The 26853-nt window shown below is 37.5% G+C and overlaps 1 protein-coding gene across 2 annotated transcripts; it reads right to left on the bottom strand.

Annotated features, from left to right (window-relative positions):
• On the bottom strand, nt 1-25766 carry mwh (multiple wing hairs). Of its 2 annotated transcripts, none has more exons than XM_028300182.1 (9): nt 25701-25766; nt 13106-13263; nt 12480-12584; nt 6347-6496; nt 4061-4193; nt 3342-3608; nt 2521-2685; nt 2269-2434; nt 1-2152 (listed from the first exon to the last, which is right to left on the bottom strand). In XM_028300182.1, exons 1-9 carry the CDS (start codon nt 25740-25742, stop codon nt 624-626), a joined length of 2715 nt encoding a protein of 904 aa, XP_028155983.1. In that variant the 5' UTR covers nt 25743-25766; the 3' UTR covers nt 1-623. The 2 variants fall into 2 exon arrangements, with proteins under 2 accessions (XP_028155983.1, XP_028155982.1); XM_028300181.1 differs by having other exon boundaries at nt 2521-2688.
• Nucleotides 25767-26853: the final 1087 nt, after the last annotated feature.

The following is a 26853-nucleotide window of genomic DNA, read 5'->3' on the forward strand; positions in this document are numbered from 1 at the left end:
TGAATTTGATAATAATAAGTTTAATACGATAACCATTTCATGAAAGTATCGAATATAAGTATGCTAATAGAGGTATACAATATTTACATTACAAAGAAATGTAGAAGAAAATATTGCATGCATACTAATAATTTCGAAGATTATCAAACTAATACGAAATCGGGAAGTGTAAAAAAATAATAAGAAAACAAACACAAAGTTAAATTCAAGAAGTTAAACAAAACAAACATAGAGGTAAATAGTAATGTTGATTTTCTTTAGAAGTCTACCAAATTACACAGTGAAAGGTAATAAAAAATACAAACAAAAAACAAAAACTGGCAGCAATCAAAACTAAATCGTGTGATCTTAAGCCAATTTTGCCTACAAACAAAATTACCAAGATACTGTTACTCGTTAGAGCTTAAATCAACTTTATAAATTAGAAAAATACATCTAGTTTCCGCAACAGATTCAGGGAATTTATCTTAGCATTGGCTGCTAGCTAATCTCTTCAGAAACTAGTTGCAGTGAGACATTACCTTCCCAGCTGGGATTTAATATTGCACTAGTCAACGTAATTAGGTACAGATCCTTAAATTAGTCGTTGGTTTAGATTACTGATAACGTGAGCGTGGAGCGCATCAATACAATCCCGAAGGCATATCAGTGACTTTATGCAAGCCAAAGTTGTTGGTTGACCCCATGGGTGATAAGGTACGCTTCAGATCCGCGTGGCTGTGGGTCCCAGTCATGACAAGACTGGTCATACTCGCCGGCGCATCTCGTAACAAGTGAGCCCCAGAATAGAACCCTGCGTTACTCTGTCCGCGTTTCACTAAGAAAGACTGATTGTTGTAGGAGGTATGGTTGTCGTATGATCCAGTACTCAGTTTTGGATGAGGTAAGAAAAATTTCTGGGAATCCGATTTGGGGATATCGTCTTTTCCTTTGTTGCTCGAAGACCGGGTGTCAAACCTCTGGGCGAAACCATTTAGCCTACTATTCGATCTGGTAACGGGCACCAAGGGAGTTTCCTTCCCTGCGTCACTGCTGGTTCTGGAGCAAGATCGTTGTCTTCTTTCGTAAGGCCACGATGGTTTCTTAGGCTCGGACAGCATCACAATATCTACCATAGAATTCAAACCTTCATCAATCCTGTCCAAACTTTTCGTTAGTTTCTTCGATTCTATTAAGTTAACTATTTCGTCTACTCGGCTGCATTTGGAATTTGACCTCTGGAGAGGAGTGATGGAGCCGATGATAGAAGTGTGATTTTCGTTGTAAAACATGCTGTCGATGTATTCGCGTTGGCGGGAACCTTTTTCGGATGTTTGGAAAGACTCGCTTCTTTTGATTGATGTTTTTCGATTTTCTTCTCTCGATCTAGTTCTATGTCGTTTTTCTCTTCCAGTATCAACTTTGTCTTTTTCCGCCATTGTATTAAATAATGCTCGGCATTCATGGAAGTCAAAACTGGAGCCGGATGGTTTCTTCGTGACTGGGTTTTGACAGCGAGATGCGCTCAATAGGGAGTCAGACCCTTCATCACTTGAGTAAAATGTATCATCATACAAATCAGGTGGCTTATTATAAAGTAATCCTTGGTCGGCCGGTGGGGTGAACAAATGAATCAGACTTTTCGCTTTCCTCGGTGGATGAGGCAGAATTTTAGTAGGTACAATTTCACTTTCTTCATCATCTTCATTACTCTCCTGAGCAAACTCTCCGCTGGAGGTTATTTGAATACTGTGTCTGGTGCTCGTGATAGAGTCTTCTTTTTCGACCTCTCTGTGTTTCTGACATTCCAAGGTTTTGACTGAGACATTAATTTCAGAGGTCTGGTTACATCTTGATGACCTGTCATCAGTGTACATTTCACCTTCTCTGTTGTATTGTTCGGTCTCAGCATGATTAACTATGTTTCTAAGCTCTTGTATGACTTCATCGATGGTCGTTTCATCTTCTTCATCCGATGATTTTTTGAGGTCAACGATCTTCTTGGTTGATTCGAGTTTTTTGTGTAGAGGACGTTTGTTTCGCATCAAATCGTAGGTTTCGTTCTTGACGTTAAAGACTTCGTATACCAATGATTCTCGTTGGGGGTCGCCTTCAGGGCTCAGTGATCGCTCCGAGGAACTTATACCTTCATCTTCAGGTGGGGATGACTCGTCTGAAACAGATAATAGTACAAAATTAAATGTTAGTAAAAGGCTACCTGGATGTATGATGCATTGCACACATTACATGATGTAATATTATGGAATTTTAAAATCAAGTAACACCAACCTCTGTTTTTATGAACCGCGTTTTTTTTCTTAATAGCAAAAGTTTTCTTTCTGTTCGAGTTTCCATGTTCAGATCTCAGCGATGACACCTCTTCTTGGAGCTCACAGCATTTTTCTTTGAGGCATTTTTCTAACGACAGCAGAATGCCCTTTTCTTCTTGTAATATCTGTAATGAAAATGAACACCATATTAAAATGATGATAATATTCTCAAATTCACTCTAGAAGCTTGAAGTTTCTTAGAAGTTTTTACCTTAACACGTTTCTCTAGCAGTTCCAGCTTGCTTCTGAGATCGTCTTTTTCTTTCAGAGCCTCGTTAGCCTTTTCGCTCAGAGTATCAATATCAATCAGCTGTTTCTCGTACCTTTCAATTTCTTTTGCTACTTGTTCATTCCCATTCGGCAGCTTAGAGACCATCTGTTAACATGCATGATTAGATAAAGAAAACTGTTACTGCATTATTATATTGGTACGTAAGTATTTTAATCATTATTATGTTTCGTTCGTTCGTTCGTTTCAGCCAAATGACGTCAACTGCTGGACAAAGGCCTCCCCCAAGGTTTTCCACAATTAACGGTCCTGCGCTGCCCCAGGCTCTTCCCGCGACCTTTACCAGATCGTCGGTCCACCTAGTAGGACGCCTGCCCACCCTACGTCTTCCAGCCCGTAGTCGCCACTCGAGAACTTTCCTGCCCCAACGGCCATCGTCTCTACGAGCTATGTGCCCCGCCCACTGCCACTTGATTTTAGCAATTCTGCGAGCTATGTCGGTTACTTTGGTTCTCCTGCGGATCTCCTCATTTCTGATTCGATCACGATAAAGAGTTTAATTTTGATTTATCTAAAACTTTTTTTTATTAGCTAAGTAGGTAGATTGATCATAATATTTTTATTGTGAGATATAAAATTGAACCAATTAGTAGAGAATGTGAAAAGTAGAGACAGCTTCCCCAGCCCATCTGGCCAGCGTGGGGAGTGTAGACCAAATCCTCCATTTGCCTCTGGTATGTTAGAGAGGGTCGTGCTCCTACAATGGAGACTAAATAATCTGACGACGTGAAAAGTACAAATACCTTTTTCAAAGTGACAATATCGAATCCAGCCTGCTCCAGCTCGGCTTGTATATACAATTTCCTCTGAGGCGTTGGAGCACTGATGAGAAGGGCGTTGATGAAGGCCATCCCAGCTGCCTGGAGGTCTCCTGACCCTCCGGCACTCTGGAGCATCCCCACCAGGAACCGGAAGCGGACCGGCTCTCCGTAACGGAGGCGGAGGGTAGAAAGGGATTCGGAGACCATACTGTGTCCATTGGCTGGCGGGTAGCACGCTTTTGTGAGGAGCTGGAAGTTGAGGATGATATTTTAAAATTGGAAAAGTAGAGTAGAGTCGCTTTATCAGCTTTATTAGTCAAGAAATCAAGTTAAATTCTAGGAATATGGTTTATTAAGTACATATACGTAAATATTAAGACCATCAAAAAGTGGGAGTTATTTAAACAATTATCTAACATTCCACAATTGATGTGAACTAAATATCCAAGTACGAGTTTATTAGGGAAGTCTTGTTATTTAGAGTGACCTTAAAGTAAAGCTGATATGGACGGAAGTAACATGTTTATCTTATCAGAGCGTATAATAATAACATGAAAACATGCTAAGGAAGTGAAATAGAATGCAATTAGGTAGGTATTTCAAATTTAAAACATACAATAAAAAGTCTTGATAATGTATATACGTCAGCACATCAAATCACAAATCCAGTATGATGAGATTAAACAACAAAATGTCTGTACCTGTAACGCCAATATCCTGGACTTGTTGACGGTGGACATGATGCAGACGGTCAGCGTGTAGACGCCGTTGGAGCCGGCTACCAGTCTTCGGACGCAGTCAGGGTACCTGCTACAGCAACTCCACAGGCATTGTCTGAAATTAAAGAAAAACTTGCTTAGTTCACAATTTAATCTAATGGCATAAAATATTTTAGAGCATTGTGGAGTTATAATAAAGTCAATCCGTCTCTAGCCTCAAATCGATTGACTATCTGACTTCCATGAATGTCGACAATCAAATATGGTTCAATCGGACTGACTGATGGCTTAACGTGCCATCTGATGATCTGACGGAATTATATTTTTTATCCCAACTAATATTATAAATGCGAAAGTAACTCTGTCTGTCTGTCTGTCTGTCTGTCTGTCTGTCTGTTACGCTTTCCCGCTTAAACCTCGCAACCGATTTTGATGAAATTTGGCATAGAGATAGTTTGAGTCCCGGGAAAGAACATAGGATAGTTTTTATCCCGGTTTTTGAAACAGGGACGCGCGCGATAAAGTTTTTCTGTGACAGACAAAATTCCACGCGGGCGAAGCCGCGGGCGGAAAGCTAGTGTAGAATAAAAGAAACACATCCCTGCTGTCTATCCCGAAGACTAATAATTCGGGCCTTTTCAAGGTGAGAGTGAATAGGCAATTACAGGGCAGATATGTACCATCCTAGACTGCATCCCACTCAGGTGCGATCGTGGTCAAATAACTGCCTTGTTATGCATTAAAAAAAATATTGATCAAAGATTCAAAGCCCATGTGTAAATGGGAGGGATTTTTTTTTGGATTATGTTCATCCCAACTATCCCAACTAATCCCAACTAATATTATAAATGCGAAAGTAGCTCTGTCTGTCTGTCTGTCTGTCTGTCTGTCTGTCTGTCTGTTACGCTTTCCCGCTTAAACCTCGCAACCGATTTTGATGAAATTTGGCATAGAGATAGTTTGAGTCCCGGGAAAGAACATAGGATAGTTTTTATCCCGGTTTTTGAAACAAGGACGCGCGCGATAAAGTTTTTCTGTGACAGACAAAATTCCACGCGAGCGAAGCCGCGGGCGGAAAGCTAGTTATACATAGTATCGAACCGTGACTCGATCGAGTCTCTCTCGATCGAACTCTTTTACTACTATTGGTCTACGAAGCCAGATGAGATTTAGTTGAATTGAATTAAGTATCCAAGTAATTTTCTAGAAACAGGAGTTTTTTTTTATCTATTACGTATTTTTACTACTAAACATTATAATCTTATCTCTCAACGATAGCTTGTCAGTTTAACTCGTAATCACACCCGCGAATCAGTTACTTCTAAGGTCTACTCAAGCTCAAGGTCTCTGATACAGTAATAAATGTTCCATACTAATTCTTCTACAATCCTTTCAGTATGACACTTTAGTAGGCAGGTAGAGTCTGAAATTAACACGGCTCAAGCTCAATCCATGGCCAAGGGCATAAACTAGTGACGTCACTTACAAGCTAGCTGGTCTAGAAGTGGCCTGCACCTGTAAGCAGGTGACCCTCGCGGCGCAGAAGTTCCAGCAGTAACGTAAACTTAACGGCAATAATGTCACACCATCTAGCGGTTCGCACGTGAACTTACAAAAAAGCCCGCTCGTCCAGAAGCAGCAGCAAGGTCACGCCATCTAGCGACTCTTACGCGAACTGCAACGTCACGCCTTCTAGTGACTTGCACGTAAACTATAACATAATGCCATCTAGCGGCTCGCGCGTGAACTTACAAACAAGCCAGCTCGTCCAACAGTGGTCTGCGCCTGACAGCGGGCGGCCGGCCATCTAGCGGCTCGCACGTAAACTATAACATAACGCCATCTAGCGACTCTCACGCGAACTGCAACGTAATGCCATCTAGCGGTAGGGACGTGAACTTACAAACAAGCCAGCTCGTCCAGCAGCGGCCTGCGCCTGACAGCAGGCGGCCCCCGCGCGCCCTCCCCCGCCTGGCTGAGCTGCACGTTGCGCAGGAGTTCCAGCAGCAACGTCACGCCATCTAGCGACTCTCACGCAAACTGCAACATAACGCCATCTAGCGACCCGCACGTGAACTGCAACGTCACAGCATCTAGCGACGCGCGCGTTTACTTACAAACAAGCCAGCTCGTCCAGCAGTGGCCTGCGCTTGACAGCGGGCGGCCAGCCATCTAGCAGCTCGCACGTAAACTATAACATAACGCCATCTTGCGACTCTCACGCGAACTATAACATAACGCCATCTAGCGGCTCGCGCGTGAACTTACAAACAAGCCAGCTCGTCCAGCAGCGGCCTGCGCCTGACAGCAGGCGGTCCCCGCGCGCCCTCCCCCGCCTGGCTGAGTTGCACGTTGCGCAGGAGTTCCAGCAGCAACGTAACTCCATCTAGCGGCTCGCACGCGAACTCTTGGACGAAGCTGGAAGTAAAAAAAAGATTTTATTTAAAGGTGTTTTGAGGGTTCATGTTAGGATTCACCATCATTCATCAGGTCCATTATGCCCGTTTTCACCATCAATCTCTAATTTTAAGTGATCCCTATGTAAAAAAAATCCTGTTAATTGTTACCATAGAGGTCACTTAAAAGTTAGGGTTTGAAGGGTGAAAACGGGCATTAGTCTCTCTCTACCTCAGGCAACGACTCTCTAACGTTCCAGTTAATTGAGATTTTGGGCCTAACTAACTTTCCACGCTGACCAGACGGGTTGGGGAGGCATGGTTCGCATATTTGCCCCTTAGTCACCTTATAGATCACATCCACGGGAAGATAACTTCTGTTCATTGCTGAACAAAAGCCTCCCCATGTATTTAATAATAAATATCCTTGGACATTTTACACTGCGCTTCTAGTCCCAAACTAAGCAAAGCTTGTACTATGCGTACTAGACAACGGATATAAACCAGTCCAATACCATTAAATAATAATTATGTTCATGCACACAAATGTTTGTTACTGTGCGGGAATCGAACCCGCAACCTCCGGAATACCTACTAGTCCGTTTCGAACCACTACCAATACACCAAACGGCCGACATTTATCAACATTTCTTAGATCTTTTAAATTACATCATAACTTCAATACATAAAACGAATTATTTTCCCATTCTGCAGCCTAATGACCATAAATGACAGTGAATTTTTCTTCGCAAACAATTATCAAGGCGGCAACAGTCTTTGCGAATTCCTTCAAGAGAAATGTAAAAATAAGTACACAGGAGTATTCCATTAGAGGAACCAAGATGGATAATAAACACAACCGTATAATTTGAAAGCATAAAGAAAAATTGCAGCCGCACATAAAATAATGCAGTTTCTGTGGAATCGTCCTTGCAATTTGAAGTACAAAAACTCAAAATGTGGGGCCATTAAACGAGCGGGTGGCACGACACGAGCTATTTTATTTAACGCGTTCTATGAATTGATTTTAGATGTAACATTTCAGACATGTAATATGAAATTACATTATTGCTTTTTAAACGCTGACAATAAATTTTTCTTGCACCAAAAGAATCAGTGACAAGTTAATAGAAATATGTAGGTACTGAGAATTTAATATGAACACATTCAAATTCAAGTTGTTTACTTGCAGGATTGAGACTCCCTGTTTTGATTCGATCATTTTTGGTATAATGCATATTTGGAACATTGTGATTACACAAAAAGCTTTTAATTTGAAAAAGCACATTTTTCACATTTCATGGCCACAAAATAAGGTGCCCGTGTAATGCAACTCAAAAACGCATCTAACCAACCACACCTCTGTCACGCGGATGCAATTATGTTTCAGACTAACGGTAGTAGGACTTATAAAAGTTTTTGTATAAACGTTTTATTGTTGACAAATTGTTTAGTAATTATTCTAAGTTTTGGTGAGGACATCCCAATTTAAACTCAAGTCTTGACTAACCTTTTTGCATCTATAAAATACGAGTACGTATCAGGAGTGCAAAGAAAACTGTAAATTATGATTTTGCATCGATAATATGGACTTTGTTACTTTGATAAAATTAATGGTCGCACGTCGTTAAAATTTTATACACCTATTAAATCTTAAGTGAGAGAGTAGTTAGGTATTATACTTACAAACTTATCTGTTTCGCATACAAAGTCAATGTGGCTTTAAGTGCACGTTGTACAAATATATTTTTTATTCCTCTGCCGTGTTGTGAGCTTATTTTTATATCCTTGTAATACTTGTAATTTAAAAGTGACAAAGGAAAAGTTATAATAGTATAGACATCCTACACATCATCCGACATATAATAGTATACAGTATCCTGCAAGGTGGACCGACGACATCGTAAAGGTAGCAGGGAAGCGCTGGACGCAGGCCGCTACCAATCGATCAACATGGAAAGCATTGGGGGAGGCTTATGTTCAGCAGTGGACGTCCTATGGCTGAAATGATGATGATGATGAAAGAAAAGTTCAACAATACTAACATTTAATTTCTTCGAAATATGTAGAATATATTTTATAACTTACTAAGTAACTGTTTAAAAGAATGTATTTGCATACTTTTAACCAGATAACTGCAATTGTGATTATTTTTTTAGATATAGGACATATTTTTATACACTATTAATTATAATTAGGATTTTTTAATAGTCGATTTGCTAAGAATCAATATGAACTTTTATGATTAAAATGGATAGTTTCAAACATTTTTAATGTTTTTACGGGAGACTCTTAAGTGATTTACTCTACTTAATGCATGTTTCTAATCCTTGGTCGATTAAGTGTAAGACCATAAAGCTATTTTGGTGTTAATTAAGTTGCTACTGTGTAGAGAGCTCCATGGGGTTTATTGCCCATAAACTTTATTGATATTAATCTAGAAAATGATATCTAAAAGCCGTTCGTTTGAAATAACGAGGTTTTAAGTATAGCGTTCACTTTATGCTTATGGTTTAATTAGTGAAGTTTTGTGACTGCAGAATAATGGATTCCATAGTTATTACAATAGTTAATGCAAAAGTATTTATTAATAAATAGGAATTTGCCTGTCATTAAGAATATTTTACTACTGGTAGTTATGGGGCTTAAATATTTATAAAACGCCTGGAATTCTCTGTTCCGGCAGTTAAGAGTAAGATAGCCAGTTCCTCCGTGGTTGAGGATCGATTCCACCTTCGGCCTGATCATCTCTTACCATCAGGTGAGATACAGGCCAAGAGCTTCCTCGTTGTGGTTAAAAAAAATAACTGAAAGAAAATTGAATATACTGAATCCTCAAGTTAACCTAATCAAGTTAATATGTTCTATCCTTGCTGAGGTGTTCTTGTACTTTTGATCGCGTTAACATTTATTTTAAATGTAAACGAAACACCTTTATTTCCTTTTATTTGACTCTACATATTAATTTTACAAAAAGTTTTTGTAACTAACAGGTGAAAGTTGACTAAAGTTTTTTAAAACGACTTTTGCATTGTCATTCTAACTCCTTACATAAGTACATAAGTTAACTAGTAATTTTATTTTAAAACTCAGTCAATCTCCGGTATGAGGTGCAAAAACGTAAGATGTGATTACTCATAGATAACATGGTAATTACGATAAACAAATAAATAAAATTGGAGTCTGTAAAACAACAAGTTTCTGTCAAAACAACAGTTCCTATTAATTGCATATCAAAAATAGATCTTTATAATTTTTTCCTATTCTGTTTCGCCTAATCTCCCAGCTGATCTAACACTGCCTTGCAAAATTATATTTAGACTTTCAAAATTGCAATATTTTTTTAAGTACAGTTACAGTACAGTTGCAGACCAGAGTATTTTGAAAGAATTTTCATGGCAGGTAGCCGATGCTATAAAGGGTAACCCAGGGTGATGTTATTTTGGAAAAAATAAAAATTAGGAATAAAATTTGAGAAGATAGACTAGAATCTAACGCAGGTGAAGCCGCTGCCGGGCCGGAAGCTAGTCATTTTTATGTTATGTAATAAATCATAATAAGTAGTTATTATGCACTTAATCAGCTCAATCAATCATCACATTGAGTTCAAAATCAACATTTTGAATTCAATTACTTAGATTACATTTATAGACAGCTTATGAAGCTCATTATAAACTAATTAAAAAGACTGTCAGCACACTAATTATAACAAAATACGGATACGTCAACAATATTGGCCCAATAATGTCTGTGGACAGATAAAGTTTGACAAATCACAAGAGTTACGCCCGTATTCACAAAACTATGCTTGCTTAAGTGAAGCAGCAAATCGAACGCATAGCATTGAATAGAGCTCTGTAATTAGTTCGTGTGTGACCCTGTGCGTCCACGCGCACTGTGAGACCTCATAGTAATCTTTGTGAATACAGTCGATAGTCTGTTTCACATAGCAGAATTCATTAGCTCTTATAAAAATCTTTTATTTTACACCAGTTATTCAACTATGCATATCAATCAGAACTAGAAACGTCTTTTTGTTTGTATATGTTACAGGAAATGTATGAATTCTAGGAATTGTATACTATTCCTAGGAAATGTATACAATTCCGAAGCTATTTAGGAAATGTATAAAATATTGCTTCAGAGATTTTTTAATACGCACATATCCTAGGACATGTATACTTTTCCTAGGAATTTTATAGAATTCCAATATTGTATTAGGAAATGTATAAAACTAAGCGGCACAAGTGCGGTCGTGTGATCGGGTGCCCCTCAGTACGCCTAAAATTTCATTTAGACAAACCACATTGACCGATAGGTACTTTTAACTCACAACTATTATTGTTTAGCCTGAAAGTTGTTTTCGCACTATTATACTTTGGCTGAAAAAAATATTTGCCTATTGGCACACCTTTCTTTCGGCATCACGCATATTACGCTGAAGTATTGGAAAACCCTAATTTTAACATCTCTTTTATTGAACTGTTATTGACATAAAGGTTTTAGTACTCCTGTAGCTGGATAACAAAGTCTCGGTTAGGTTAGGTTAGACTTGCGACCTTACACATACACAGCGGCCGCGGCGCGGTAGCGCCATTTAAGTTTCGGAGAAAAAAAGAAATCTTAATTACTACATTTCCGATTGCTGTTTAGGAAATGTGTAAATTTCCTAGGAAATGTGTCTAATATAATTTACATCACACATTTCCGGGAGATTTTAGGACTTATACACAAATCCTAGGAATTGTATACAAAGACGGATTTCATACATTTCCTGTAACATATACATTTGATTTACGTAATAGGAAGTTATTGGTATCTCTAAAGCCTAGATTCTGAATTGAAATTGGCTAAAAGAATTTGAACTTCCTAGTAGCACTTTGGCTAAATTAATGACTGGCTTTTATTCGTTGACTAGCGGCCGCCCGCGACTTCGTACGCGTGGATCCCGTTTTACTCCCTTAGGGGTGGAGTTTCGTAATATCCTTTCTTAGCGGATGCGTACGTCATAACATCTACCTGCATGCCAAATTTCAGCTCGATCCGTCCAGTGGTTTGGGATGTGCGTTGATAGATCACTATGTCAGTCAGTCACCTTTGAGTTATAATATGTATATTATAGATAGATACATTGAGCAGTGAATAAGTAGGTTTTGATTGATTTGCAAGTAAAGTTAATAGTTGTTAGGTACATTATTGAAAAATGCTAGGTAGTGCCCGCGACTTAATCCACGTAAGATAACATCGAGTAGCTTTTTTCTTGTTTTCTACTAACTACATAAAATAATATGTTATTTTCTCTCCTATAATATTCGCCATTGTACAGTCTAAAGTATATAAAGCTACCAAATGTTTATTTCTTCAATCGATTGTAATATAAATAAAGCTTTTATTACCTCTTAAAAAGTTTTAAGAAAGTTTCAGATCAATTAACTCAAGACTTGTTATTTACATTTATGCTTAGTATAGTTTGGAGCTAGGTGATTTTGGGTGATAATTAAGACAATTTTTTATTCAAAGCTGGAAGAAAGTTTGTTATCATCTTTTACACACAGTTATCTTTTGGTACAGGAGAGTGCTTTGAGATGTCAAACGTCAGCGAGACTTCAAATATGCTTCATATTTGTATGCTCTGTCACGTGACGCTCCGATACCTCAGTCACTGACTGATTTAAGCCCAGACCTATTACTCTTACTACATAATTACTTGATCACTAAACCACAAGTGCTACTGACGATAATGCGATCCGGATGCATCACAAAGTGCTAAGTGTAATTAAAGTAATTTATTACTTTTTTGTGTGCAGTTGAAAGTGTGAAATGTTAATGGTTAAAGAAGTGACTTTTTTTTTATCCACAACGAGGAAGCTCTTGGCCTGTATCTCACCTGATGGTAAGTGACGATCAGGCCGAAAGTGGAAGCGAGCTTCCCCCGGAATCCTCAACCACGGAGGAACTGGCTATCTTACCTCCAACTGCCGGAACTACTACTACTACTGACTTACCTAGGAAAAGACAGTCTTAGATCAGCTCTAAGTTTGGTGAGTAACTCGCTTGGGGTGCCAAACTGCCTAAGGGTCATCTCTTCGCCTACACTGAGGCATGGGTTCCTGAAAGAAATTATAGCGTTTAATACAATTGAGTAGTTATTGTCTGAGTTTTAGCCCGCGAACATTTCAGACAGTAAAAAGTGTATTTAAAAATATTAGAGTCATAAATTCCCAACTGTTTCTTATTTTACTTATTCCTTCTAGTTGAACTCCGGCTTTTAAATTGTCATGTATGGAAATGTCATTTTTATCCAGAGTTCATCCTAGGTGTAACTTTATTAATAAAGGAGTATGTATTTTAAGATGAGAGATATTTTATGGTTTTTAGGTAAAGCTTTCAGGAAAAAAAGATTTAGCCATTCTAAATCTATCCGTTGGAGCCGAAAAGTTCTCAAGTGGCCACCACGGGCTGGAAGACGTAGCGTTTGCAGGCCTCCTACTAGGTGAACCGACGATCTGGTAAAAATCGCGGGAAGAACCTGGATGCGGGCAGCGCAAGACCGTTAATTATGGAAAGCCTTGGGAGGCCTTTGTCCAGCTGTGGACGTCATTTGGCTGAAACAAACGGTGGTTATAGATACCTGAAGTCCTTGCTGCCCTGGCTGGGCAGCGTCCTCGCCTTGGTGGGGTCCTGCCCCGACTCCAGCTCGTATAGGCTGCCGCCGCCCGTCTTCTTGCCCCATTTCTTCAGGGAAGTCGCGTAGTCTTCGGGGTTGTAGATCGGTGGTCGCTGCTTATCCTGAGGATAAAGAATATTTAATTAGTTACTTAAGATTGATGAAGAATTCACTACTGATATCCTCACATAGGTTGTTAGGTTATACCTACATAATATTGGAAAATCCAGGCAATTGTCTTGGGGCTATGCAATTGAATATGTTGCTAGTTAAAAGTACTTAAGTGTTTAAATTGTTACGTATGCATTACTCGCAATTACAAAAAAAAGAATTTCACAAAAATCTCCAGCCTATCTAGTCTGCGCTGTGTAAAACTTCCAAGAATATTTATTTACTAGCGGCCGCCCGCGACTTCGTAGGTACGCATGGATTCCGTTGAACTACCTTAGTAGTTGAATTTTGCAAAATCCCGTCTTAGGTTCTAAAAGGAACCCCCATGAAAAATTTGAGACTCCTAGCACTTGTAGTTTCTGAGATTTCGTGATGAGTGAGTAAGTTAGTGAGAAAAATTCTTAGTGTTTTTAATTTACGAACCGTGCAATTTGATTAACCAACCCTAATACCCCGATTGTTTTAGCTCCATAAAGTTCTAGACTTGTAGACTCTTGTCAAATCATCAGAGTTTTTACTAAGAAGAATGTACTTAAATCTCACGAATTCATTCTGATAAACCACGCACTCATTAGCGACCATCAGTCACATAACAATGGCGGCATGACAGTCCAGAGAAAGCCTACTATTGTGGCATTCAATCAGAAATGTGTGAAAGTGTGTGGTAAGTTTGAGGCTAGTTTAATTAACGTAGTGTTGGTGCGCATTACTGCGTGATGCTGGCATTTTTGACAGCTGTCTCATCATCGGAGATGTAGTTGGAAACATACGATCTAAGTAAAGCTGGAAACACACCAGCTAGTTAAACCGATAAGTGAGAAAAAGTACACCCAAAACTGACCATGTGTGTGAAATCTGAAGTTCAAAATCACACTGTCAGTTTTTAGGATGTCCGTTACTTCAACTGATCAGTTTAACTGACTGTGAGTGTCCAGCCTTAGCCTACAAAAATATTACAATTTTTAATTATTGTAGTTATTATAGAGGATCTATGAAAGTGATCCACCGAGGTGAACTAAGCAGATGGACCACGACCCAACACTGGATAATGCGATGTTTTGGCCAAAATATAGGGCGGGGAGAGAATCGAAAAATATTTGTATTTTTGTAATTAAAAGTCTTAAGAAAAGCATTATGCCATGGAATACATCTGAATGTAGGTAACGCAGCGTATAGTCCAAACATTAGGTGAATCAGAGTGGCTACTTTCCAACACTGAAACCGTATTTTCAGGTCTTTCTGTCTTTCTATCACTGTCACTCGTGCTAGAATCATACTGTGAAAAGAGGGATGAAAAATAGTTACAAAGGACAAAAAATTGAAGCATTCTCGGCACGTACTTTCGTGAACGTTCCATAAAAACCAATACTAAGTGAACCATTGGACGTGCAAAGTGCACGGTCTTTTTGTATTACTATCAAGTAAAGAATTGTGAATTATTGTGATCGTTAGTGACGCTCAATTTACCAAGGTGCCATTTTGCGAGATCGGATCCAGCTACTAAGAAAACTTATTGTGACCACTTCAAACTGTACCGTGTTTGAATCTGAGAAAGTGACCGTCACGGAATAGTGTCGTTATGTCGTTAATAATAGTCGTTGTCGTTAAATTATGGGGTTAACGACGGTATCAACGGGAGAGACCACCCAGCGTTAGTCGGGTCACGTATAGATAAAGAAAAATATTATTAAGTTTTAATTTCGGCATACGTTGCTCTCTCAAATGCAACTACTAATTCCTACTAATATTATAAATGCGAAAGTTTGGATGTCTAGATGTCTGGATGTCTGGATATCTGGATGTCTGGGTGTTTGTTACTCTTTCACGCAAAAAAATATTAAACGGATTTTGATGAAACTTTACAGTATTATTGTTTATAACCCAAAATAACATATAGGCTATAATTTATGACGATCTGTGACAAACTAAATTTCACGCGGGTGAAACCGCGGGCAAAAACTAGTTTCAAATATAACTTAGCTGAGAGAGTCTTTATTGGATTTTATAAGCTGTTATAAAATATGTTTTATTTTTCTAGCTATCTTATTTGAGATCTCAATTATAAGTTTTTAATTATCTTTTCACTGTCATCTTAATCAGCTATACTAATCAATGCGAGAATAGAAACACAAAAATAATCTTATCATATTTTGAAGAACTACAATATTATTATTATTTCTATTTTCGCTTTCTTTCCAATCGTAGCATCACATTATTAGAAAGAACCTCAGATCATAGAAAGAGAATAGATATGAAGTCGCGCGTAACTACAACGAGAACCAGTGTCCCCACATTTCCCCCACCACAGCTCCCACACACACATTCAACTGTGTAAAAACAAAGCGACTGAGAGTCTACGACAACATGTGCAGCCGGCTTAAAAGTGCTGTGATTGGCCAGAAGGCGTGCCTTATGGCCAATCAATGGCCGCGTGACGTGACGCACACTTTGAAAAAAGCAATTAGAGAGAAGAAAGATAAAATGGAGTCGATAAGATATCGATACTTTAAATCCTGGGGGCAAGGCTCGAAATTGGTTTAAAAAATGCTTGTATGATTACAAAATAGAAAATTATAATTTACTTCTATTTATCGATAATAGGAAACCGCATTAGAACACGAGCACGGCACTATGTTACGACCGGCACATGCGACCGTACTGTGTATTTTCACACGACAGTGGATATCGGAAGAAATTAAATACATTGCGCAGTAGTTGAGCATGACATAAAGTGGTTGCTAACTAAATCGTCAATGTACAAGTGTGTTAGAATTTTTATCACCACTGATTTCGATATCGCAGTAACTGTTACGGCACTGAATTCGTTCGTAAAAATGTTTAGTTTTTTTTATTTATAAGCAAAATACCAATGGATTTGCAATACTTACATGTAGTAAATGACTCCATTGTTTCTGTAGTTCTTCGTTTCACTTGTTTTATTGCACGTAACGACGCATTATCCAAAATATCGGAGAACATTTCCTTAGTACGACTGAATCGCGACTAACCTAGCCACGCGGCCGATGTTCGTTTCTGAGCATATCGCGGAGACACGCGCCACGCCCCCGTTTCACATCTATTCCCTTCTATGATCTGAGGAAAGAACAATAAGAAGAAATGTTCTAAGAAGTGGTATAAGTAGGTAGTCATAGTCACTTACGATGCCGTCAACCGGAAACGGAAACGAACCGCACACGATCGACACGGCATGGCATAGATTCGATTTTAACTAGTCATCTTTGATATTTCTTTTCCGCAGTCTCTTCTTATGAAGATTTGCAGTATCTTAGAAATACAAGCTAACAATGAGTAGTAATTTGTACATTAAGCTAAGAATCACTGAGCCCAATTAACTAAATAAATATACATCTGTAAAATATTATAAATGTCATTTACTTTAATTAAAAGCGTTAGTTTACGATTGAACTGAGATACATAATACCGTTACAGATTTAAATTTCTTAGGTACTATACTGCATACGTACGTACCTATCTATAATTTGATCAAACTTTCATTTAACAAGCAAAAAAGTACTACATATAATATATTATCTAATGGATTACTTGTAATGATCTGAAAATATCCTTTGTATTTCGTAGTTAATAGTACTTACCTATTAGTAGTAGGTACTCGTAGTGTAGAAATTGATTAAAAACAATTTGATTTACAATGGGCACCAGAAAAAGTAGGTACCTAAATACAAATTATAACATAGTATACAAAATCAAATCAGCTAAATATTTCTTACGTGAAATTCACAAGATTTTCTCTCGCATCACAACGTTTATAAACATCACTATGACGCAACACACAGCCTCATAAGTCCGAGCAACAGTGGGCAATAAAAGAGAATTTTCATCTAATTAATTTATAACGAAGAAAGCTATGCAGGTCGGTGAACTGGTAGGTATCTCAGATTATAATAATTGAAGCCAGGTGTGAAGGCTGCTCGTGTGTTGAGATCGAGTTTGGACAGCAAGCGATTCATTTGTTTTTGTGGTTTTTTCTTTTTGGCCAGCGACTTTTTTTCAGTATTGAACTATGACAGCTAGCTTTTCACTTTTTTTTTGGTTAATGACTACTTTTTGTTTTTAATCGACAACGTTTTTGTGCCAGACACTTTTTGGTAAAAGAAGAATAATAATTGAAAGATTAATAGAATAGATAGATTTTTTTTACCACCATACCTTTATGATTGCTGAGAGCCTGGACTCAGCCGTCTATGGTCGCTTTGTTGACTTACACATTAGGCATGTGAAGCTATACAGCGTCCATAGATGAAGAGTCAATATACAGAGCCCATGATGTACGACTAACATATTTCTAAGAACATTGTTACTAACTCTACTAATATAGTCTCTAAGTTCAAATTGTTACTAACCAAACTATGGACTGCTTTTGTCTGAAAATAAATGATTTTTATTTTATTTATTTTATAGTTTTTGTGCCAGCTACTTTTTGCTATAAACAAGTGAAGAGATTAATGTCATTTGATGACAAATACATATTTTTTTGCGGCCTGTGTCCAAACTCTTTTATAGTTGTCTTTTCTTTTGTGACAAATAGAAATAGTCTGATGTCATAAGGTGTTATAGTCAATTTTGCCTAATATATTCGGGTTTTAATTAAGGTTTTAAACCTTTGTTTGTCACCTGTCATTCGCTTAGCAGAGGGAAGTCGAACCTTAATTTCGAACTTCTCCTATGTTCTTCTGATTAATTTCGTTGCGGGTCCAATGACAGTTTAATTTTCCCCCGGGACAAACTTGACCTTCATTGGTTGGGTTTTTATGGCGGTCAAGCTGTAGATCCTGGCTACACAGGAGTTGCAGTGGTGGTAACGAGAGGTGAGAATAGTCCCGTAATATATTCGGGGCTTGGCCATAAGAGTGAATTCTAGATGATCAACTAGATACTCGGAATGTCCAAGAGCGTCGCATCTAATAGCAAAATGTAAGACAGCATGCTGCGTGTGGTGTAGTAGGTAACGTAATAAACAAAAAAAACTTGTAACATCTGCGTCATAATATTATGTCTTAAAATGTAACAAACAACCCGCTACGCTTGTGCATTCGCTCTCACTCAGACCATCGTCCAAATTATAATTTATTGTTCCGAACAAAACTTTGTCTCGATGCTATCTCCCACAGTATGTAATAGTAAACGAATTCGGGCGAAACATCTCGGTACGTGTACATTTAATTATACACCCATACATAATTATAGTTTACAAAATTAGTCTGCGAAAAAGAAAGGAGATCGTATCTCTTGTCTGCTTGATTGTGGTGTAATTTGTGGCGCGAAGGATGACAGTTTTAACGCTGGTCTAAATAGTTGTAATTGTTTTTGGTGGAGTTATGCAAACGTAAATAACTACTGTAAGATGATTAAAGATAGATTATAGTATTAAATTTTAAGTGGGCCATATTGAAGTCATAGTAAGTATACTTTTTAAGGCAGTTATTTGACCACGATCGCACGTGGGATTGGTTAAGTGGGATGCAGTCTAGGATGGCACATATCTGCCCTGTAAGTGCCTATTCACTCTCGCCTTGAAAAGGTCCGGATTATAGTCTTCGGAAAAGACATTTCTGTTGCTATGACACACATAAAATTGTCTATGTCCCCAGAGTGAATAAATAATGTTAAATCACTGTTTTCAGTAGGTTTCAAGCTGTCATGTGGCTGGGCACATAATTATGAGCCCCCATAGTGTCTGAAATGACCTTCTATGATCTGAGGGAATTCCCTTCTATGATCTGAGGAAATGACTCTATCAGGCTGATGGCTTAATGCCCTCTGAAACCCCTATGATTTAGAAAATTAGGTGTTTCAAGACTACAATGTCTTAGATATTATTTTGCAGGGCTGCAACTGCAACTTTCTGATGATTCTGATGAATGAAACTGAAACTGAAAGTCTCAACGGACGCTATGGCAGAAACTTAGATGCAACTCAAAAGTAACTAGCAGTTGCAGTTTCGTTGCAGTTGCGTTTCACCGTCTGTTCTGGGCCTTATTACGACTCGTACACAATCAAATACAGGGTGAAATTGCAAACAGTTGCTATTTTTTTATAATAGAGAAGTATCTCATGGATATACAGCTAAGTCTTTTCTTGGTGACAATTAACACTACACAGAACTCATAATTGAAGAGGTGCTTCTTAACTTGAACTTCAGTTCAAAACACTATGATTATTGTAACAGTAACATACGAGAACCCATGGCGTAAAATTATTTGTTATTAAAACTGGAAATATGGCGGCATTCCCATGTGAGTAACAATGGGGTATCCAATTCCATAATTAGAAAAAGTGTGCATTCTCACATAAGAACTGAGGCGATTATGAATTAATGATAGGGCTTGGACATAGCCCAAAATAAACAGCCAGCACTAGGCTGCTAGCTAGTAAAAAGATAAACTGTCAATTATTGTGTAGTTAATAGCTCACGTGACATTAGCAAACGTGGAAACACAATAGCCATAGAGAAGAAGAAGAAGAAGTAGTTAATATTTGGTTAAAATGCATAATGAATTTAAAATTACAGTAAAAATGACAGAAAAAATAACATTAACATTTACAATAACATTTCTATGGCGAAGCATGCAGTATGTATGGGAGATACTACAAAATAGCTGCGGACAGTAAATTATTGTGTGATTATTTGTTACGAATGAGTGAGTGAGAAAAGAAAATGGTGTGGCTGTTGTCTACTTTGGGCTGTAACATTAATCTTCTACGAATTAAAAATTCAATAAGTCTAAGCTATTGTTTTAAAATCAGCTAGGTCATCAGTAAAATGTAAGTTAGAGATCCCACCAAAAACATTCTGTAAAAAACTAGCCAAGTCTCGGTGGAGCTGCTTGTTTATCTCTAAAAAGTAATGAAATCTAGACAAAGTCGTGCCAAGTCTATGGTTCCTTACTGCGATTTCTTTATTATTATAGTTAATGTTGTGTGACTTGGCCGTTGAAGGGTACAAAACGAGGTGCTCCATGACACAATTGCACCAATCGGTCGCTAGAACCGCTACCTACCGCGCCACTTGGAAAACGTTGATTCAACAATAACCAGTCAATTGTAGGTTTAATAAAGCTGCGTATTTCAATAATACTTATGTAATTATCTTAATAAAGATTGTTCAACGGCCAAGTCACACAACATTAACTATAATAATAAAGAAATCGCAGTAAGGAACCATAGACTTGGCACGACTTTGTCTAGATTTCATTACTTTTTAGAGATAAACAAGCAGCTCCACCGAGACTTGGCTAGTTTTTTACAGAATGTTTTTGGTGGGATTTCACTTCTTTTTGTAGAAAGTGGCAAAATTATTTAACGTCGTCGTTTTATCGACATTTTTTTACGATATTAAACACAAATAAACTCAACGACCCTTAAAATGGACAACGAACAACGAATGAACAATTATTTAAATAACATAACCTTAGCGAACCTTATAATAAAATAAACGAAATTAACGAAATGCAAATTACATAACATTCAACTTAATCGACGGGGGACTCTAGAAAGGAAAAAAATCTGGACACCGCTTGCTAGTGCTAGCGCCATCTAGTGGCGAGCGATACATGCGAACACCACGGTGCCGGAGTAGTATTGATTGTTGAATGTGGTTACTCCAGATCTTCGATTTTCCTAGTTTTTATAGTTTTCCCTTTATGTGGCCATTAAACCCTAACTCTGTACCAAATTTCAGCTCTCTGAGTTTACGGGAAGTACTAGTTCTATTTTGATGATTATCAGTGAGTGAGTGTCGTAAATACGAAACTTTGCTTTCGCTTAACTTCGGAACTAAATGACCTACAGGCTTGAAATTTTGGATTTGAAGTATGTGATTATAGCTTACTAGATGACGAAAATTTCTGCGTTGTGGTCTTATCCAGAGGTTCTCAAATAGGGGCCTGAAAATGCGGCGAAATGGTTCCAGTAAAGGATGGTACGTCAGTGTTTGCTTTGCGCTCGACTTGGCGGGGGCACTGCCGTGCCCCCAGATATTGTGAGCTATTATTACTGTGTGAGATATGTATTTTAAAATAGTTAAGAGTTTAAACAATATTGATATGTTTGATGAATATTTTTTTTTTACTATTTATTTTATTTACCTTTTTATACTCAATATGTTTTAATAATTTGTTTGACAGTTACAGCTGTATGTCCTCAGGCAGACTATTTTTTGCGCTTGCCTATACAGCCTCCGATATTAAAAATCTAGAATAAAGAACCTGTCACTTTCACTTCTAATCTATGTAGATTTAAAACCATCCACGCATTTACGCATTAGCATTCTATTCTTAGATACATTACGTAACCCAAATATTTGATAAGGTAAGTTAATTAATTGACGTTTAATTAGGTACACTCAATTAGGTGCTACGAAAGTTAATTATTAGGTAACCGATATGGTCTAAGATATAAACATTAATACATATGATTAGCCGAGGTAGAGTTGGAGGTTGAGATCAGCGATGGGCAGCATTTTATGTGAATTTTTTAGAGGTAAGGCGAGGTACTTTAATAAGGTACTGTTAATTGTGAAAAATCTAAAACGTATCGTTATAGCCAATGAGCTGCTGTCATTGACGTAATGTCAATGTCACACTAGGATCATACGTGAGAATAGTGGGACGACTCCCCGCGCTTTTGATGCTAAGTGATGAATTGTACTTAAAATAAGGCAATTGTGAAAGTATAGTATTCAGTGTTTTATTTATGAGAATAGATCTACCGGCCTCTAATAGTACTTACTTTTTAAATCAACATATTTACAGAGTAATTTAAAAGAACAAATTAGCGAATTTAATGTCTAACTAACTCCCTGCAGGGCAGCGTGGGTAATGAAGGTTAAAACTCTATCTGCCTGTGGTAAATTAGAGGGTTTTACTTTTTCAGTGGGATCCAAATGATCTAATAATGTTCCATCCAGCTTACTAATAATGCCAACTTCCAAAAGGCGTGATTTCTTAAGTTAGTAAAGCATATAAATACTATTATGTTCTAAAGTAAATTCTAAAATCAATTATTAAACCAACAATTCAAAATACTCGATAACGTTGTTGTCCCTCCATTAAAGTTTAAAAGTAGGCAATTTTCAAAGTAATAAAATAAAAAAAATGTTTTACACTTCTGGTTACAAAATAAGCGTTACTTTTATATCGTAGTCGTTAACAGTTTTTTATAGTGCCGAATAACTAGTAACCATTAAACGATATACCAATTAAAAGGCTATAATTATTATTTTGGGATCATGGAAACTAGTTTTTTGAAAAGTTTTATCTATGTTAATATATTTTAGAGTTACCTAAGTGTAGTTTACGATAAATTACTGCGATACATATTGTTAATTTATTGGTAAAATTTTGACTCATTTTAACATTTTGGCCCTTAAAAGTGCAGTTGAAAACTGTTTTAAAGTGACATTTCCATACTAAGCGTCACTTTAAAACTGTGTTCATCTAGTGTGTAACTTTTTATTAATAAGGGGGTTCATGTTTATCTATAAGTAAATCTACGATAAGGAAACGCTATTAATGAAGTTTTTTATCATGGCAAGACTTGGTATTAGAACTTGTGTAGTTGCAATAAGCTATGAAACCGTCGAAATACACAACAGTATATTTAAATAAAATACATTTTGTTCGTTTTGCTAAATTATTATCATTACAAAGCTTAATAGAACCCATTTAAATGAAAAGCCAGCGATATAAAAACCACACAGTGCAAATTGAGGTAGGTAATGCAATGACGTTGCACAATTTTGGTTCCGAAGCGAATTTTAAAATTTTACATTTTAGTCTAGTTCCCAGTCAAAATGATGATGACACTCATGATTACGTGAAATAAGCCACCTCTTGATTTAGATGGGACTCGATCCAACACTTTTTTACTTGCTGGGCAACTGCTCTTACCACTGAACTATACTGACACCGGTAACTCCGTTGAAGTTTAGGGAAGTTATATGAATAATTTTTTTTTGCACTAATTTTATAGGAAAGTTTAAAATATTTGTGAATTTATTTGTGCATGAAATTTCTGTATTGATTTTGAAAATTATTTTACCAGTAGAAAGCGAAATTATTCTTATGATTTTGATCAGTTTTATATGATGAAAATACGCCCCCTACGGTATAACTGAAAGTCAGGCAGGTAAACCCGTGGTCAAAATCTCGTGTCAAACAATGGAAATACGAGTACTTTCTCTACAACACGATTTTCCTGACGCACAGTAGCTATTTTATTTATTTACAAGTAGTTCAATGGTCCATTAGAGTCATTCAAAAGTGCAATGACAATTCACTGTCTTTAACTCCGTGTGAACTTTACACGCAAAGTGCCTTGAATTTGAAACACTAAAGTCGCGTTAAGCTAAAGGCCATCAGTGGTAGCATTACTCTAATATTCGGAACGCCAAAAAATGCAGACTTACGTAAATCTTGTACCGTTATACCCTGGACCACAGTGCAGTAGAAAGCAGTAGTGAGGTTTAAAATTTTATTATGTAGAGATATGTACGCTATGGTTATATGATTAATATTGCAACTAAATGTCAAGACGAACCATACTATTGTACACTTATTTTATTTAATATTTTAATTCTATTTTACAAATTTTTTTCTGGCAAAGCCTGGAAAAGATAGCTAAGACCACTTTTGTGAATTTTTCTATTCTTCTAGTAGTAATTAATTTATCGAATTTTATGTAGTTGTTTGGTGCAGTGATTAATATTATAAGCAAAAATAAGCCGGTTTGTTAACGCCGTCTCAAGCCTTATCATACTATTTTTAGCTAATAACCTTTATAATACTACAGAGAAAAAATACAGTTCCATCGTTTCAAAATATATTTGCCCATAAAAACAATTAAAATAATTGGCCCCAAATCAAATCAGAATGTTATTTCGGCTGTATGGGAAGTAGCTCTACTATTTTTTCAACTCAACTATGGCCGCCGTCGTTTCGCTCACAATGCTCGAAGCCCATAATTCGCACGCTCTCGATTTCGATACTTTTTGCGTTTCGTTTCGACACGCGAATTCAATCAAAATGTCTAATAAAATAAATGGGATGTGAACTCTAACTGCGCTAGAACTGAACGCTTTATTATCATGGTTCTATTTTTATTGCGCTAATTGATTCAGATTTACAGTTTCTTGACATGCAAATAATGAATGCTGAATGACTGTGGTCGAAAATGTTGCAAAAGTCAAAAGGTATTTTAAAATTATGGCTTTACGATTTAATTTTTATATTAAGCGTACAAGGACTAAAGACCGGTAATGTGTTCTGAGAAACTTTGTTCAATGTTTTTGTAAAACGATGATAATTTACTTAATTGTTTTATTTCAATACTTAGGTGTTTTCATTCGTTTTACATATTATAGGTTAAATATTATTTTCTTTTGGCTAAGCTATCTAGTAAAAGGCGAAAGATTTATACGTATTGAAGGGAAACCAGAGAATAGAAATCCGTTATGCTCTATGGGTGTGAAACGTGGAAGGTCACCAAGGTTATCTCGCACCAGCTGCAGGTCTTCATCAACCGCTGCCTTCGCCGAATTCTCGGCATATACTGGCCCGAGAAAATCTCCAACGTCGAGCTATTGGAACGCTGCCACGAAATTCCAATCGACCAGCAGATCAAGCGCCGCAAGTGGAACTGGTTTGGCCACACTCTCCGAAGGGATCCCGATCACATCCCTAAGCAGGCTCTGGATTGGAATCCCCAAGAAAAACGCAAACGTGGTCGACCCAGGCAAACTTGGCGGCGCACTGAGCGGACGAGGCGAAGAAGATCGGCAAAATCTGAAGCGAGATCAAGCGAGAAGCTCAAGACCGAACGAGATGGAGGACTGTTGTGGACGCCCTCTGCCCCATCTAGGGGACATAGGACCTGTCAAGCTATCTAGAATAACATTGAGTTTTTTGGCTAAAGAATCCGCCCAAAAAATGAATTTAATTCTTGCATAGAATAATTTAATCGTAGATCAAACTTTTGGAGCTAGAGTTCATTACGTACGAGATTTTGTAGGACTAAAAAAATATTGAATTTATACCAATCAAATGATTGAATGAAGGTCGGAGAGTCATTTTGTTACATTAACCGCTTGAGTCCCAGACGGCATTCATTAATGTCATAACAATTGATTATCTATTGTGTCTAGATTGAAGCCTTGAAGGATTAATCTTAATAACTGGTGTCATCATCATCATCATCATCATTTCAGCCATAGGACGTCCACTGCTGAACATAGGCCTCCCCTAATGCTTTCCACGTTGATCGATTGGTAGCGGCCTGCATCCAGCGCTTCGCTGCTACCTTTACGATGTCGTCGGTCTACCTTGCAGTAACTGGTGTAAATGTAACTTACTTTTGACACGGGTTCCTCGTTCCAGCCCCCGCAGTTGGCCATGCCGTCAAACAGTGTCAGCTCGCTGCAACAAAACAGAAATTAATATTATTTTTCGTTGCTAGCACTTGATCATTGAACAGTTAAAATCAATGACGGTACGGGACTGCACATCACCCTACTACAAAAAGACAAATGCCTGAAAGATTTTGAGCCCTATTAAAAATTCACATTAAAAATTCAAAACTCGTACTTTTGTAGCAGATCGAAATTTTATGTCAAATCTCAGTACAGCAATTTGCCGATAGCCTTTTCACATTAGTTAGTCCAGCTAATTCGGCGAGGTGATATCGCACTTCGTATGAAAAATATCATAAAATAAATTTATTTTACATAAATCCAATGTCACACTGACCTGGTGGTCATAAATCAAGAATTCTATATGTCCCGTTTTAACATTTCCATAGCAACTGCATACCACATCTCATAAAGTTTACGAAATCATTTGCAACCGCCAGCTTGATGCTGCTCAATATTTGCCCAAGATCTCATCCTCTGTGCCAATTCCATCCAAGCGGAACACGGCCGTTAACGACTATGAAAATTGCGCTGGGCACGGATCATTTTCTAAATGTTTAAGGGCTGGTACACTGGTGTCGTATAGTTTTTGCAGAGTGGAAGACCCAATCCCACTCCTCACGTGGATGTCGTAAAGGTGTCTAAGGGAATATGCTAACATCAGGCCTTCCCAACCTAAAGCTGGCGCCGAACACTCTAACGTGTCCGACGACTTCACGAAATTTTTGAAATTTAGTTTATACAAATAAAGACAATTTATAAGTTTAAAGTAATGTTTGAATACTTACATATTTTTTACTGAATGTTAATTAAAATAGTGTAGGTAATACAAAAACGTAGTATCATCATATTTCTTGTCAGATAATTAAGATGAAATTCAAATCTCTAGGGTATTTTTATTGAGCTTTTCCAATTTATGTGTAACGCCTGAAAATCAAATCTGTAACCTACTGAAAAAGCTTTACTATCTTACCATCACATCACGGAGAAGTAAATTCACAACATTATTTCATTAAAATAATATGCATATTAATTAATAAGTAGGTATCATCGGTAGGTAACAACCCTAGACTGGAAGGTTGATAACAGCATTAAA

Source organism: Ostrinia furnacalis, unplaced genomic scaffold, assembly GCF_004193835.3.
Source record: "Ostrinia furnacalis isolate ACB-3 unplaced genomic scaffold, ASM419383v2 OfSCF0704, whole genome shotgun sequence".
NCBI lineage: Eukaryota > Metazoa > Arthropoda > Insecta > Lepidoptera > Crambidae > Ostrinia > Ostrinia furnacalis.

What these genes read in the sequence shown, in the direction of transcription:
- mwh (XM_028300181.1), bottom strand. Translation starts at nt 25,742, where the DNA reads ATGGCCAACTGCGGGGGCTGGAACGAGGAACCCGTGTCAAAA. An exon ending in CAGGGCAGCAAGGACTTCAG is followed by an intron (nt 12,585 to 13,105) that starts GTATCTATAACC and finishes AATTTCTTTCAG; the next exon opens with GAACCCATGCCTCAGTGTAG. An exon ending in CGCGGTTCATAAAAACAGAG is followed by an intron (nt 2,153 to 2,268) that starts GTTGGTGTTACT and finishes TATCTGTTTCAG; the next exon opens with ACGAGTCATCCCCACCTGAA.